The 15,409-nt window shown below is 42.7% G+C and overlaps 1 protein-coding gene across 2 annotated transcripts in view; it reads left to right on the forward strand.

Annotated features, from left to right (window-relative positions):
- Positions 1-15,409, forward strand: part of LOC128691056 (uncharacterized) — a gene marked incomplete at its 3' end in the record, with an annotated part of 80,321 nt that overhangs the window by 17,013 nt on the left and 47,899 nt on the right. The window contains 1 exon segment of one of the 2 annotated variants that reach the window (XM_070089252.1): positions 11,085-11,310. Coding sequence (XP_069945353.1) covers positions 11,254-11,310 — 57 coding nt within the window. 2 annotated transcript variants of the gene reach the window in all.

Here is a 15,409-nt window from a genome sequence, read left to right on the forward strand (position 1 = left end):
ATGGTATTGTGTGTTAGTAGTGAATTGTTGCCTCCATGATATTGTGTGTTAGTAGTGAATTGTTGCCTCCATGGTATTGTGTGATAGTAGTGAATTGTTGCCTCCATGGTATTGTGTGTTAGTAGTGAATTGTTGCCTCCATGGTATTGTGTGATAGTAGTGAATTGTTGCCTCCATGGTATTGTGCGTTAGTAGTGAATTGTTGCCTCCATGGTATTGTGTGTTAGTAGTGAATTGTTGCCTCCATGGTATTGTGTGATAGTAGTGAATTGTTGCCTCCATGGTATTGTGTGTTAGTAGTGAATTGTTGCCTCCATGGCATTGTGTGATAGTAGTGAATTGTTGCCTCCATGGTATTGTGTGTTAGTAGTGAATTGTTGCCTCCATGGTATTGTGTGATAGTAGTGAATTGTTGCCTCCATGGTATTGTGTGATAGTAGTGAATTGTTGTCTCCATGGTATTGTGTGATAGTAGTGAATTGTTGCCTCCATGGTATTGTGTGTTAGTAGTGAATTGTTGCCTCCATGGTATTGTGTGTTAGTAGTGAATTGTTGCCTCCATGGTATTGTGTGTTAGTAGTGAATTGTTGCCTCCATGGTATTGTGTGTTAGTAGTGAATTGTTGCCTCCATGGTATTGTGTGATAGTAGTGAATTGTTGCCTCCATGGTATTGTGTGATAGTAGTGAATTGTTGTCTCCATGGTATTGTGTGATAGTAGTGAATTGTTGTCTCCATGGTATTGTGTGATAGTAGTGAATTGTTGCCTCCATGGTATTGTGTGTTAGTAGTGAATTGTTGCCTCCATGGTATTGTGTGTTAGTAGTGAATTGTTGCCTCCATGGTATTGTGTGATAGTAGTGAATTGTTGCCTCCATGGTATTGTGTGATAGTAGTGAATTGTTGTCTCCATGGTATTGTGTGATAGTAGTGAATTGTTGTCTCCATGGTATTGTGTGATAGTAGTGAATTGTTGCCTCCATGGTATTGTGTGTTAGTAGTGAATTGTTGCCTCCATGGTATTGTGTGTTAGTAGTGAATTGTTGCCTCCATGGTATTGTGTGATAGTAGTGAATTGTTGCCTCCATGGTATTGTGTTATAGTGAAAAACCAGATCCTTCAGCAGGCTAAATGAAAGCCTTCAGTAGGGCACAAGAGAGCCTTCAACAGGTCACATGAGAGCCTTCAACAGGTCACATGAGAGCCTTCAACAGGTCACATGAGAGCCTTCAACAGGTCACATGAGAGCCTTCAACAGGTCACATGAGAGCCTTCAACAGGTCACATGAGAGCCTTCAACAGGTCACATGAGAGCCTTCAACAGGTCACATGAGAGCCTGCAGGTCACATGAGAGCCTTCAGGTCACATGAGAGTCTTCAGGGCTGGTGAGGGGAAAGCAGCAGCACTCAGTGGAGGTGCATGGAACATGACGTGGGAAGGACCCAGCTAAATATCTCGGTAAACAGCACATCATGATAAGTGGTTTCCTACGAAATATTCCAGAGTGAGTGTGCAGGCTCAGCAGGGGGTAGAGCGATGGCTACTCAAGTTCTGACTCAGCAGGGGGTAGAGTGAGGGTTACTCAACAAGTCTTGATTTAGCAGGGGTTAAGTCACAATATTCTCGATAAATCTTGACTCGCCTAGCAGGAAATAAGAGCACAATGAATTCTACCCTCGTAGCTTGGCGTTCCCTAAGATGATGGGGGCTCATTACTCCGTACTCTGGTAGCGAGATAGGAACCTTACTCTCGTAGCTTTGCGTTCCCTAAGATGACGATGGGTCGTTCCTCTGTGCTCTGCAGCGAGATAGGAACCTTACTCTCGTAGCTTTGCGTTCCCTAAGATGACGATGGGTCGTTCCTCTGTACTCTGCAGCGAGATAGGAACCTTACTCTCGTAGCTTTGCGTTCCCTAAGATGACGATGGGTCGTTCCTCTGTACTCTGCAGCGAGATAGGAACCTTACTCTCGTACCTTTGCGTTCCCTAAGATGATGATGGGTCGTTCCTCTGTACTCTGGTAGCGAGACAGACACTCTCGTAACTTGGCGTTCGCAAAGACGATGGTGGCTCGTTCCTCGTTACTCTGGTAGCTTGGTATCCTCTGAGGCACTGAGGAGGGGGGGGGGTGATGAAGGTGGCGTTGTAGAAGCACGTCCTGGAGACCCAATCGATTGTTGCGCTTTCTTACCAACCCACCGTTGGTTCTAGCATGGGTTCCACGAACACCCACCACCCCTGCCTCGGTCACTTCGTTCATGCACCTCGCGGGTTTAACAGGTTGGTTCTAGCCTGAGTTCCGCGAACTCTGCCTGTAGCTACTCAACTAAAGTTTCAAGCCTTGAGTCAAAGTGAAGCAACAAGTTCTGAGTCATATTAAATAAAAAAAAGTTAATTGTTTATCTTGACTCCATGAATGGAACCACTTGTTGCAAGGGTTAAATCTCTCTTTGATTACACTACCACTATGTCGATAGTAATATATATTATGTATTGAACGTTCTATGTTATGATTGTTGATGTATGTGTTAGTGATTACCTCCTTGTAGTTACTGAGTGCTGTAACTGTGATTGTTGATGTATGTGTTAGTGATTACCTCCTTGTAGTTACTGAGTGCCGTAACTGTGATTGTTGATGTATGTGTTAGTGATTACCTCCTTGTAGTTACTGAGTGCTGTAACTGTGATTGTTGATGATGTATGTGTTAGTGACTACCTCCTTGTACATACAACAGCAGAGGTTTATCTCTGCTGTTTCCTTTTCACTGTTTATTTTTCAGTAGCGTATTTTTTCTCACTTTATAACACTGTAATCTTGTTCTCTCTGTTGATGGTGCTGAGAAATCTTGTTTGTATATTGTCTCATATTGCCGTACATAGTCTTACTGTGTCTCAGTTTTTTTCCCGACTATCAACCAGCGAGGAGATTTTTATTTTTTTCAGTCTTCGTAACTAATTTTTCTTTATTTTTTTGGCTCTTGCATGTAAAAGTAATTTAGCTATTCACAATGCATATATCTGAAGGCTGTTTTGAAATTTGCCAGTGTAATATAGGAGTTTTTCACCACATTATTCTTGTGATCTTTTGACCACACTTTTTTTTATCTGTTCTGGAGTCTTTTTTACTCATTCTGACCGAACGTTTCAGTAGTTTATCACATATTATTCTTTATGTGGCTTATAGATCAGTCTAGTTACAATCTGTGTGTCCTGTTCTGGAATAAGGAAGATCTGGTGTTCCGTATAAACTTAATCTAAATACTGTGTACAGTTTTGATAACCAGTTTGAGGACTGATGTTAACAAATTTATGGGTGTTATTAATTCGTCATGCAAGGTCCCCCTGAAATGGGTCTTACTATTCACATAATGACTAAGAGCATTCAGAAACTGTCACAGCTTCAGCAGCTGTGTGGTTGAGTGAGAGGCCAGAGATGTAGTGTGTGTGGTAGAGCACTTGGTTATCATCACCCCTGGGACGAGGCAGGGTGGCCGCCTTCACTCACTAACTCGACAGTAACACACACTTATAGGATTATCCTATACAAATTCTGCACAATTTATAACCAATGTATGCATTTAAAATGCCTGCTGCAATTGCATATAAGTATATTAGTCTCCAAAATGAATTTATTATTATTTTTAACATGCAATACTATTAATAAAGAGATGAATTATTCATTCACTCTTCACACACACACACACACACACACACACACACACACACACACACACACACACACACACACACACACACACACACACACACACACACACACACACACAACCTCAAATAGGTGAGTACAAATAGGTGAGTACACACACACACACAGCAGCGAGTCATGGTACGTGGCGAGGTGTCAGAGTGGGCACCTGTGACCAGCGGGGTCCCACACGGGTCAGTCCTAGGACCAGTGCTGTTTCTGGTATTTGTGAACGACATGACGGAAGGAATAGACTCCGAAGTGTCCCTGTTTGCAGATGACATGAAGTTGATGAGAAGAATTCACTCGATCGAAGACCAGGCAGAACTACAAAGGGATCTGGACAGGCTGCAGACATGGTCCAGCAATTGGCTCCTGGAGTTCAACCCCACCAAGTGCAAAGTCATGAAGATTGGGGATGGGCAAAGAAGACCGCAGACGGAGTACAGTCTAGGGGGCCAGAGACTACAAACCTCACTCAAGGAAAAAGATCTTGGGGTGAGTATAACACCAGACACATCTCCTGAAGCGCACATCAACCAAATAACTGCTGCAGCATATGGGCGCCTAGCAAACCTCAGAACAGCATTCCGACATCTTAATAAGGAATCGTTCAGGACCCTGTACACTGTGTACGTTATCCCATATTGGAGTATGTGGCACCAGTTTGGAACCCACACCTAGCCAAGCACGTAAAGAAACTAGAGAAAGTGCAAAGGTTTGCAACAAGACTAGTTCCAGAGCTAAGAGGTATGTCCTATGAGGAGAGGTTAAGGGAAATCAACCTGACGACACTGAAGGACAGGAGAGATAGGGGGGACATGATAACGACATACAAAATACTGAGAGGAATTGACAAGGTGAACAAAGACAGGATGTTCCAGAGATGGGACACAGCAACAAGGGGATACAGTTGGAAGCTGAAGACACAGATGAATCACAGGGATGCTAGGAAGTATTTCTTCAGCCACAGAGTAGTCAGGAAGTGAAATAGTTTGGGAAGCGATGTAGTGGAGGCAGGATCCATACATAGCTTTAAGCAGAGGTATGATAAAGCTCACGGTTCAGGGGGAGTGACCTAGTAGCGACCAGTGAAGAGGCGGGGCCAGGAGCTTGGACTAGACCCCTGCAACCTCAACTAGGTGAGTACAACTAGGTGAGTACACACACACACACACACACACACACACACACACACACACACACACACACACACACACACACGTACATATATATATACATATATATATATATAAAATATAGGGAGGTACCACCTCTAGAACTGTTATGGGGACCCTCATCCTCAGAGAAAAGAATAAACTTGCTTCTGGGAAAACTCAAGATTCTCCCTGAAGCTGTTTGAGAATTTTCTCCTACCACCCCCTATATTATGTATATATATTTTATTTAAAGACAAAATACATTGACAAAACATTCACAAAAATATGATACAAAGTAAAACAACATAGGTAACTCAGAGCTACATCTCGAATACTTCGTCCAGCTCCCCTGCGGTGGGCCGCGTGCCCAGAATGCTGCAGGCATTTCCTCTCTGGATCGCAACACTGAGTCTCTGAAAGAGGAAGCTGGTCGCCCTGTGGTCCTTGGTTTCTATGATGAGCTTTTCACCCAGCTCTTTGAGGAACTTTAGAGCACACTTGCCCCATGCTCCAAGGGTCTCCGACCCTATTGGAATGAAGTTATAGCAAGGGGGAAGGTCTTCATATTTTCGGATCTTCTGGGTCTCCCTGTGGCTGGCAGCTCCACCCCCTTCCACTACAGAGTATGGCAAGTAGGTGTCTGCCAATGTGGCAGCACAGGTGTAGTCCCAGGCAATCTGCTTTCCATCCTTCCAGGGTAGCATAGTGGCTCCATCAGGACGCTTTTGACTTCCACTATATATATAATTAGAGTGATGGAAGGTCATGACACAGAGTTTGGTACATCATGCTTAAAGTTCAACAGTTGTCTAGGAGTAACAAAGTGAGGAAGCAGCATACTATCTGCCGTGCTTCATGGCACATACAAGGTTGATGCTTGTTTTTAGAGTATAAGAATTACCTGCCATAACTATTTTAGGGAAGGTAATACAGTTTGTGATAAACACTTTTAAACACTTTTTTAAGTGTACCACCATCTTAGAAATCTTCCTCACTCAAAGTCTACTTGTTATGTGACCTGAGATATACGGGATTTTTACGATCTTTCCGAGATGATAGTATCCTGGCCTAAATCATACTTGTTCCTGACCCCCCTCACAATGTATTATGGATGAAATTAACATGAGAAGAGCTAATCCAGCCTAACCTGAAAAGAACAAATGGGCACAATATCGGTGGTCTGGTGGCTAAAGCTCCCGCTTCACACACGGAGGGCCCGGGTTCGATTCCCGGCGGGTGGAAACATTTCGACACGTTTCCTTACACCTGTTGTCCTGTTCACCTAGCAGCAAATAGGTACCTGGGTGTTAGTCGACTGGTGTGGGTCGCATCCTGGGGGACAAGATTAAGGACCCCAATGGAAATAAGTTAGACAGTCCTCGATAACGCACTGACTTTCTTGGGTTATCCTGGGTGGCTAACCCTCCGGGGTTAAAAATCCGAACGAAATCTTATCTTATCTTATCTTAACCTACACTTAGGAGAGAGGAGCTTGTGACGATGTTTCAGTCTGACTTGTACCATTTATAAAGTCACAGTGTGACTTTGTATTCTAGCCTGAAAAGACCTAATTTTACCTAGTCATCCACATTTCTCCCTTTCCCAGTATATTGTAAAACAAAACTTCACCTACCTTAACGATGCACGTATTACCTTCTTTCCTAATTCATTGTGAAATGAAACCCAACTTAAATTAATTTTGCCCAAGCTAATTTCAACGAAACTTAAATTCTACTCAACTTTAAGTAATTTGCGTATTCTTCACCCTTTCGATGTGTATAGAATGAAAGAAGTACCCCGTGAGAGAATCATTTCCACAATCGTCAACATCACGTGAGCAACTTTCTGATAATCAATGTTGTGGTCTTCATAGCTCTGTAATTGGTGGCAGAAGCAGGGACGCGTGAGTGCTGATCGATTATTGGTGCATCTGGGTCCCTGGTGTCACCAGAGGTCTGGCGTATGGCCACTGGTCTGTTGTGACCGGTGGTCTGGTGTGAGTCACTGGTCTGTTGTGACCGGTGGTCTGCTGTGAGTCACTAGTCTGTTGTGACTGGTGGCCTGGTGTGAGTCACTGGTCTGTTGTGACCGGTGGTCTGGTGTGAGTCACTGGTCTGTTGTGACCGGTGGTCTGTTGTGACCGGTGGTCTGCTGTGAGTCATTGGTCTGTTGTGACTGGTGGTCTGGTGTCTATCACTGGTCTGTTGTGACCGGTGGTCTGCTGTGAGTCACTGGTCTGTTGTGACCGGTGGTCTGGTGTGAGTCACTGGTCTGTTGTGACCGGTGGTCTGTTGTGAGTCACTGGTCTGTTGTGACTGGTGGTCTGGTGTGTGTCACTGGTCTGTTGTGACCGGTGGTCTGCTGTGAGTCACTAGTCTGTTGTGACTGGTGGCCTGGTGTGAGTCACTGGTCGATTGTGACCGGTAGTCTGTTGTGGGTCACTGGTTTGTTGTGACCGGTGGCCTGGTGTGAGTCACTGGTCAGTTGTGACCAGTGGTCTGGTGTGAGTCACTGGTCAATTGTGACCAGTCTGGTGTGAGTCACTGGTCTGGAAGCTCGGATGGAGGGGGTTTCCCATTACCCTGCCATAATTTTTTCTGCAAAGTGTATTATTAATGGAGAATACGTTTCTCGTACTTAGTCATAATTATTTCATCAGTAGGAAAATTACAGAGGAAGAATGAGTATACCTCCTTGACGTCTTGTGTTGCTAGACATGAACATCAATGAAGAAATGACGTCTCATGTTACAAGGGTCAAACAGCGTCTGGGAAATGGGAGGCAATCACAGTTGATCCGAGGAACTGGAGGTTAGCTTCAGTTCCCTGGATCAAGAGCCCACTTCAATATACATCCATCACTAAAACACTAAAATTCCATAAAAATTACAAATCAAATTTTCGAGAGGAAAAAATCACAATATCCGGACGAATCATTTTTGCATGACTCGTCCGGGTTTAGCACATTTTCTGTTTAATTTATTTGCTCGTTTGTGAACTACAAAACAGCTGGTTTTAAATTTTGTTATATATGTAGTTGAAAAAAAAGTTAAAAATTCTTCAACGGTTCTAAAGGCTTTGTACGCCACGCTAGTGAAGGGTTCGTCATCCAAGGAATTGGAGCTATTTTTTGCTTCCTTCAAGCAATACCAATTGCATCCCATTTCCCCCTGGAGACTATGAGCCGTGCAGGTTTTGCGCTTTCTCTACAAAGTTTGTTTTTTTTGTTATTGTTGGTGGTGGTAATTGTGGTTATTGTTGGTGGTGGATGTTATTGTTGGTGGTGGATGTTATTGTTGGTGATGGTGGTGATTGTTTGTTGTTATTGTTGGTGGTGGTGGGGAGGTTGTTATTGTTGGTGGTGGTGGGGAGGTTGTTATTGTTGGTGGTGGTGGGGAGGTTGTTATTGTTGGTGGTTGTTTTTGTTGTTAATAATAGTGACTTTCCTGCAGGAAAGTCACTCGAACATTATTGCAGGAACGGTATAGAAGGTGAACCATTAAATCATACACTCTACTGCTTGTATAATGTATGATTTAACAGTGTACAAACGATGACAGAAATTGACTTTTAAAGGCAGGTACACGCTTGTGAAGTGTCGTAATTAAGCAGAGTTGTACACATCGTCAGGTGTATCTATGTATATATGTGATTTATCTATGTGATCTTCATGAAGGAAACGTTCACCAGTCAGTGGCTTCTTCAGTCCAACACAGAAAATAACAGAGGAAGATGAGAAGGAATGTGAGGTAATTAGTCCCTCAACCTGGAGTCGATGTGTTCAGTCCATCAGTCGTGATGGACTGAACACATCAATAAAGATTCCCAAATGTTGCACAAGTGTCTCATTCGTATACGTATGTCTCAGTATATATATCCTAAGAGTTTTAATCCCTATTTTAGGGTTTAAAATATTCTTGACTGGATGTGAGCGGATGACATGCAGCTTTAATTTATTATTATTATAATCAAAAAGAAGCGGTAAACCATAAGGGCTATACAGCGCTGCAGGGTAGGAAGGAAGCAGGGGTATCAGGTGGCAAAAGGGAGAGGGATAATTAGTAGGGTACGGAGAACAGCGGGGCAGTGGATAGTACAGGGGTAGAAGGTAGCAAGAGATTGAGGTAGAAAGGTAGACAGCTTTAATGACCCCCCCCCCACGTGCAGTCCATAGGACTTATGATAAATTTATGAAAAGATTAATAGTCTCTCTCTCTCTCTCTCTCTCTCTCTCTCTCTCTCTCTCTCTCTCTCTCTCTCTCTCTCTCTCTCTCTCTCTCTCTCTCTCTCTCTCTCTCTCTCTCTCTCTCTCTCTCTCTAGTGGTTTATAATATCGGTGGTGAGTGGCAGCAAGCCATCATTTTACCGTCAATTGTTTTCATCATGGACGTGAACGGTGGTGAGTTAACTGAACCAACTAACTGTTGCTAGGATTTTTTTTAAGAAGGGAGTCATGGCAGTACAGCGGACTCTTACAGTTGGCCAATATTTAAGAGAATATAAGGAATATCAAATGATACTAAAAATTATCGTTTTTATGTCTTATTGGTCCTATCGATCAACGAGGACATTTTCTGTCTTTAATCTTCTTGATTAACATTCTCGACTATGGAAGCTATGTTGTAGCATATTTGTGTGGCCTTTTTTAACTTTTTCTTGCTTCCAGTGATGGTATATAATTACAGAGCGTCATGCGCTTGTCACCCCTCACTCATATTTACTACAGAGTTTTGCATCATTAATGCTGGTTTCCATTAACAAAGCTCCGTTAATTATAATAATAATAATAGTAATGTTAATTATAATTATAATCATCACTTAGAAGAGGATGTACGTCAGAGATACCTTCCTGTTGTTCAGCGACTCCCGTCTGCTCCTTCAGTATAGGAATTACATTAGTCAGCTTCCAGTTATCCCAAAGTTGTTGCATCTCTAGCTACTTGAGGATCTTCGCTGCGGGTTTGCACAGTGCTTCTGTTCCTTCCTTTATTACCCCTGACGCTGGGTCACCCTAACTCGGTGGTGGGATTTTAGTGGTTTGTGCCTGGTAGTTGGGCAACTTTGTCTCTGGGAGTGAAACTCTTCCCACAGAGTGCCTGCCTATGAACTCAGCATCTCTTTCGGAATAAATGGTGGGATATATTTACTTTTTAATCTCAATCTGCTGACACAGCTGATGGCATGAAATGTATTATGGATGTGGATTGCAGAATGTAAAAAAATATTTTCAATTTATATTACGTTATTTGTGATTATGATTTATGTAATATCAGAGCGAATTAGTTATGACAGTAGCACGTTGTCAGTAATAATGTAAATTTTATATTATGTAAAACTGAATGTATTAAGCTCAGAATAACCTAATGGTTATAGTTATCCCATAAACATATGTTATCAAGTCCCTTGGCTTTTGTTGTGCTCTGGTTCTTTATTATCTTCACGTCCTCCTTGGTTGTCTTCTAGTACAGGTTACTGTGTCTTGACTTCAGTCTTCCTTGACATCATTTCAGGTTCCTTTTTTAATACCTCAGTGAATTTTCTGTTTGGTTGTTCGCATACGTCTCTGTCGCATACTGTAAGTGTTCTTTCTCAGTCTTATTACTTAATCTTTTACAATCCTCTTCCTTCCTATATAGGCAATTGAAAAGATCTGAGTCTGCTTAGGCCTTTCCTGTTATATCATTACAAAAAATTCTTTATATTCATTCCTACTTGCTCTTCTGTTTGCACGTTGTTTTCTTCTATTCTCGCTGCTCTCTTCATGTTCGCTCTTTTGATCCATGTTCTGTAGAAAAAGAGACTTATGTACAGTTCAGGACATTTATTAAACGTTTCACCACTCGTGTTTCGAAACGTTTCCTTTAATTAATGTCCTGAACTGTAACTGTGTTTTTGCACACTTTGACTTCCTTGCAGCGCTGGTTGAACAATGACTGTTTTTGTGTGTCTTCGTACCTTGTCTGGTATAAATCTGTCTTCAACTTCACAGTAACTTTATGACTTAGTGTTTCCCATCGTCTACGCTGTATTATTGTGTTTCAGTTGCCTTGGCAGTGCGAGTGTTGCTTAGTTTCCAAGGTGATATATATATATGGTGGACATTGTTCGCGCGTGCGTGTGTGTGTGTGTTGAGTATCTGAGTGATAAGTGTGTAGGGTGGCAGTAGAAGTGTGTTCCCTGGAGTGTACTCACACTCTTGTGTTTCCATGCGTGCCGGTAGGTAGTTACTGTGTTCCGTAGGGGTCATACAGCACCTGGGCAAGTAACCAGGGTTAATCCCAAGTCATAGTTGTTTGGTGTTCACGCGTGCGTGCTGGTGTTGAGTGTTAAGTATGAGTGGAGCAGTGTAAGTGTGTCCCCGGGAGTGGACACACCTCCGTCCCACCTCATCATGGCTGATCCCTCGATCAACAAAAATAATAATAGATTCATCGCTGAAAAATTCAAGGTCAGTTACACGGTCGTCTTTGTTTTTAACATGAAAGTAAAAGTGACAACTTAAAACAAATTATGTCCCTCGTACCTGCTTATTAAATTACGAATTATTTTTTTACCGCATGGAGAAATATTGTACAGTGAAATGTGGCTGTTTAGGTGCTTCACAAAATAATAAACTAATAATGTTTACTACGAGAGATCAGCAGGAATAAGTGTCATATTATAATTGGTGTAAAGTATTGAGAAGTTAATGAGTAAGAGAGACATGTGTAACAAGAGTTAAAGTATAGCAGTCACTGAGTGTTAAGGGTCGTAATCATTTAGGAAAGTTAGATTTCTTTTAACACATCCGCCGTTATCCACCAAGGCAGGGTGACCCGAAGATAAAGAAATATTTTCATTATCATTCTTTTTATCACTTTTCTTGCCAGAGGCGTGGCTACACTACAGTTAAAAAAAACTGCAACATTAACACCCCTCCTTCAGAGTGCCGGCACTGCACTTCCCACCTTCAGGACTCAATTCCGGCTAACCGGCTTCCCTGGATCCCTTCATAATTATTATTTTGTTCACACTCCAACAGCACGTCAAGTCGTAAAAACCATTCGTCTCCAGTTGCTTCTAATACGCTCATACACGCTTGCTGGAAGTCCAAGCCTCTTACACTCAAAACCTCCTTAACCCCCTCCCCCCAAACCTTTCCTAGAACGACCCTTACCCCGCCTTCCTTCCACTACAGATTTATATGCCTTCCAAGTCATTCCATTTTGTTACATCCTCTCTAAATGTCCAAACCACCTCAACAACCCTTCCTCTGCCCTATGGATAATTCTTTTAGAAACTCCGCATCTCCTAATCTCCAAGCTACGAAGTGCGAGGTTCTGACCAGAGCTCCCCTCAAGGAAGGTTCCTTGATGTTGGTGAGGGGCTCTTGATTTAGGGAATTGGATCTGTGCTCCAGTTCCCCGAATTAAGCCTGAATGCCTTCCACATCCCCCCCCCCAGGCGCTGTATAATCCTCCAGGTTTAGCGCTTCCCCCTTGATTATAATAATAATAATAATCTGACCAGAGCTTTGGTAAGATGGGGAACGAAGAAGGATGGGTAAGGATGGAATGTGTGAGAGGTTTGGGAGGGTGGAGGGGAAGGTGGGGTTTGGAAGGTAAGTAGCCTATCCACTTTGGTGCAATTTAAATACGTGTGCGTGTGTGTTGTGTTATTCGTGAAAAAGTTGAATTCATAAGATAGGTATACCTCCTGCCCGTCAATTGTACACTGCTATACCACCTGTATACCGGTGTGCCAATGAATTGCAAGGATGTATACTGTTTGCAATTGTCTTTTTTCGCGCAAGAGGTCAGTTGTAAGGCTGCAGCTACAGGTGGTAGTTGCAGGTCGTTTGATGGAGGTTGGTTGCTCACCTGGAGTTGGTTGGCTAAGCTGTTTCTGAGGTGGTGTCCTGCTGGAGGATGGTTGTAGATGTTACAAGGTTAGTTGTAAGGTGTTGATTGACAGAAGTAGGTCACCCAAAACTGGGGAGCGTTAATTCATGTTACTGGACTTCGAATGGTTCTGGTGGTATCCATTCTTTTACTTCGGGGAGGTTACTCAGGATTCTTGGTCGAGGGAAGTTCTCCTTGTGGATGAAGCGTCGGACTCTTTGTTGGAGGGTCATTCTTTGGGATCTGTGGGGGGTGGGGGGTGTTATGGTGTAGTCGGTCATGTTCGATGGTTGGGGTGAGTTCTCTCTGTCAGGTACATAGAGTTCCTGCATGTCCAGGCTACGAGAATGCATTATAGTCACGCCGCACACTGCCCTCAGACACATCTCCACTGCCTCCAGCCTTCTTCTTGTTGCAACATTCACCACCCATGCTTCACATCCATATAACAGTGTTGGTCTCTAAAGTAAAAGGACACAAGTGCAACTAATGTGACATTTTTATTGTGGCAACTTTTCGCTCTCCAGGAGCTTTGTCAAGCCGTAACAGCTTGACAAAGCTTCTGGAGAGCGAAACGTTGCCACAATAAAAATGTCACATTAGTTGCGCTAGTGTCCTTTTATTTTACATATTGTCGGTAATTCTACCAACATTATTACAAGGGTGTTGGTACAACTATACTCTCATACATTCCCCTCTTTGCTTCCATTGATAACATTCTTTGTCTCCACAGACCCCTCAGTGCTCCACTAATCTTTTTCCTCTCATCAGTTCTATGATTCACCTCCTCTTTCATAGACCCATCTACTGACCAGTCAACTCACAAATATCTGAATACATTCACTCCCTCCAGTCTGATATCCAGTCTTTCATTACCATTTTTTTTATCTTCATCACTTTGTCCTTTCCTACGTTCACTTTTAATTTACTTCTTTTACATACCCTTCCAAACTCGTTCACCAACCTCTGCGACTTCTCTTCAGAATCTCCCAAAAACACAGTGTAATCAGCAGAAATCAACTGTGACATTCACACTTTGTGTTACATTCTTTATTTCTTAATCCCACATGTCTTGCCAATACCCAAGCATTCACTTCTCTTACAAACCCATCTGTAAATATATTAAACAGCCACGGTGACATCACACATTCTTGTCTAAGGCCTACTTTTACTGGGAAATAATCTCCCTCTCTCCTACATACTCTAACCTGAGCCTCACTATCCTCGTGAAAACTCTTCACTGCTTTCAGTAACCTACTGCCTATTCCGTACATCTGCAACATCTGCCACATTGCTCCAAACTTCAGAACACCCGTGACTTAACCTGACTCCTCATTTTTGTTTTTCTTTTTCTTCTCCCTCTTCCCCTTTCCTCTTTCCTTTTTCTCCTCTGGGTTGTCTTGGTTCCTTCTGTCTCGTGTTTCTGTTCCTTCTTTATTTCACCACTTCCCCTTTCACCCACCTCTGTGCACTTGCTCTCCCTCTGTGGGCACCTAGCTCCCTTGCAGTGCTCCCCTTTCTTTGTAATTGACTGGCTCCTCCTCCTTATTCCCCACTACTACCACTACCACCTCTACTACTACTACCACTACTACACTACTACTACTACTACTACTACTACTACTACTACTACCACCACCACCTCTTCCTGCCTATATATAGCCGTCCTGCTCCACTTCTGGTTAGTGTGACTTTGTAAATGGTCCAAGTCGGACCGAAACGTCGTCGTAAGCTTCTCTCTTCTATGTGCGGGTTATTTGTGTATTGCTCTCCTATCCACCCTATCATATGCCTTTTCCATATCCATAAATGCCACAAGAACCTCTTTACCTTTATCTAAATACTGTTCACTTATGTTTCACTGTAAACACTTCGTTTGCACACCTCTTACTCTTCCTAAAGCCTCTTTGTTCATCTGTGAGCCTGTTCTCCGTCTTACTCTTAATTCTTTCCATAATAATTCTAACATACCCTTTACCAGGTATACTCAACAGGCTTATTTCTCTATAATTTTTGCACTCTTTTGTCTCATTTGCCGTTATAAAAATGAACTATGTATGCTCTTTGCCAATCCCTAGGTACCCTCCCCTCTTCCATAGTTATTAAATAAAGCGCTAACCATTCCAAAACTATATCTTCACCTCATTTTAACATTTCTGTCTTTATCCCACCAATCCCAGCTGCTTTATACCCTTTCATTTCTACGGCACTGCCTCACGCACCTCCCCCACCTCACGCACCTCCCCCACACTCACAACTGGCCCTTCTTCACTCCTACAAGATGTTATACCTCCCTGCCCAGTGCAAGAAATCAGCTTCCCTATCTTCATCATTTAACAGTTCCTCAAAATATTCCCTCCTTTCCGATACTTCCCATCTTCATCTAATAACTCTCTTCTCCTATTTTTAATTGTCAAATCCATTCGTTCGCTAGGCTTTCTTAACTTATTACGTTAACTTATGCTCAGCAAAATTTATTGATAGCATCTCACCCACTTATTTGCTCTCCCTTTACATTCCTTTATCACTCTCTTAGCCTTTTTTTTCTCCATTTACTCCTGCCTCCTTGCATCACTTCTTTGTATTAACAGGGACATGGGCGCTTAACAAACAGAATTAGTTATATTTTACAAAGCTGTCACATTATTGTTTTTATAACACCGGCCG

Source organism: Cherax quadricarinatus, chromosome 27 (genome assembly GCF_038502225.1).
Source record: "Cherax quadricarinatus isolate ZL_2023a chromosome 27, ASM3850222v1, whole genome shotgun sequence".
Taxonomy (NCBI): Eukaryota; Metazoa; Arthropoda; class Malacostraca; order Decapoda; family Parastacidae; genus Cherax; species Cherax quadricarinatus.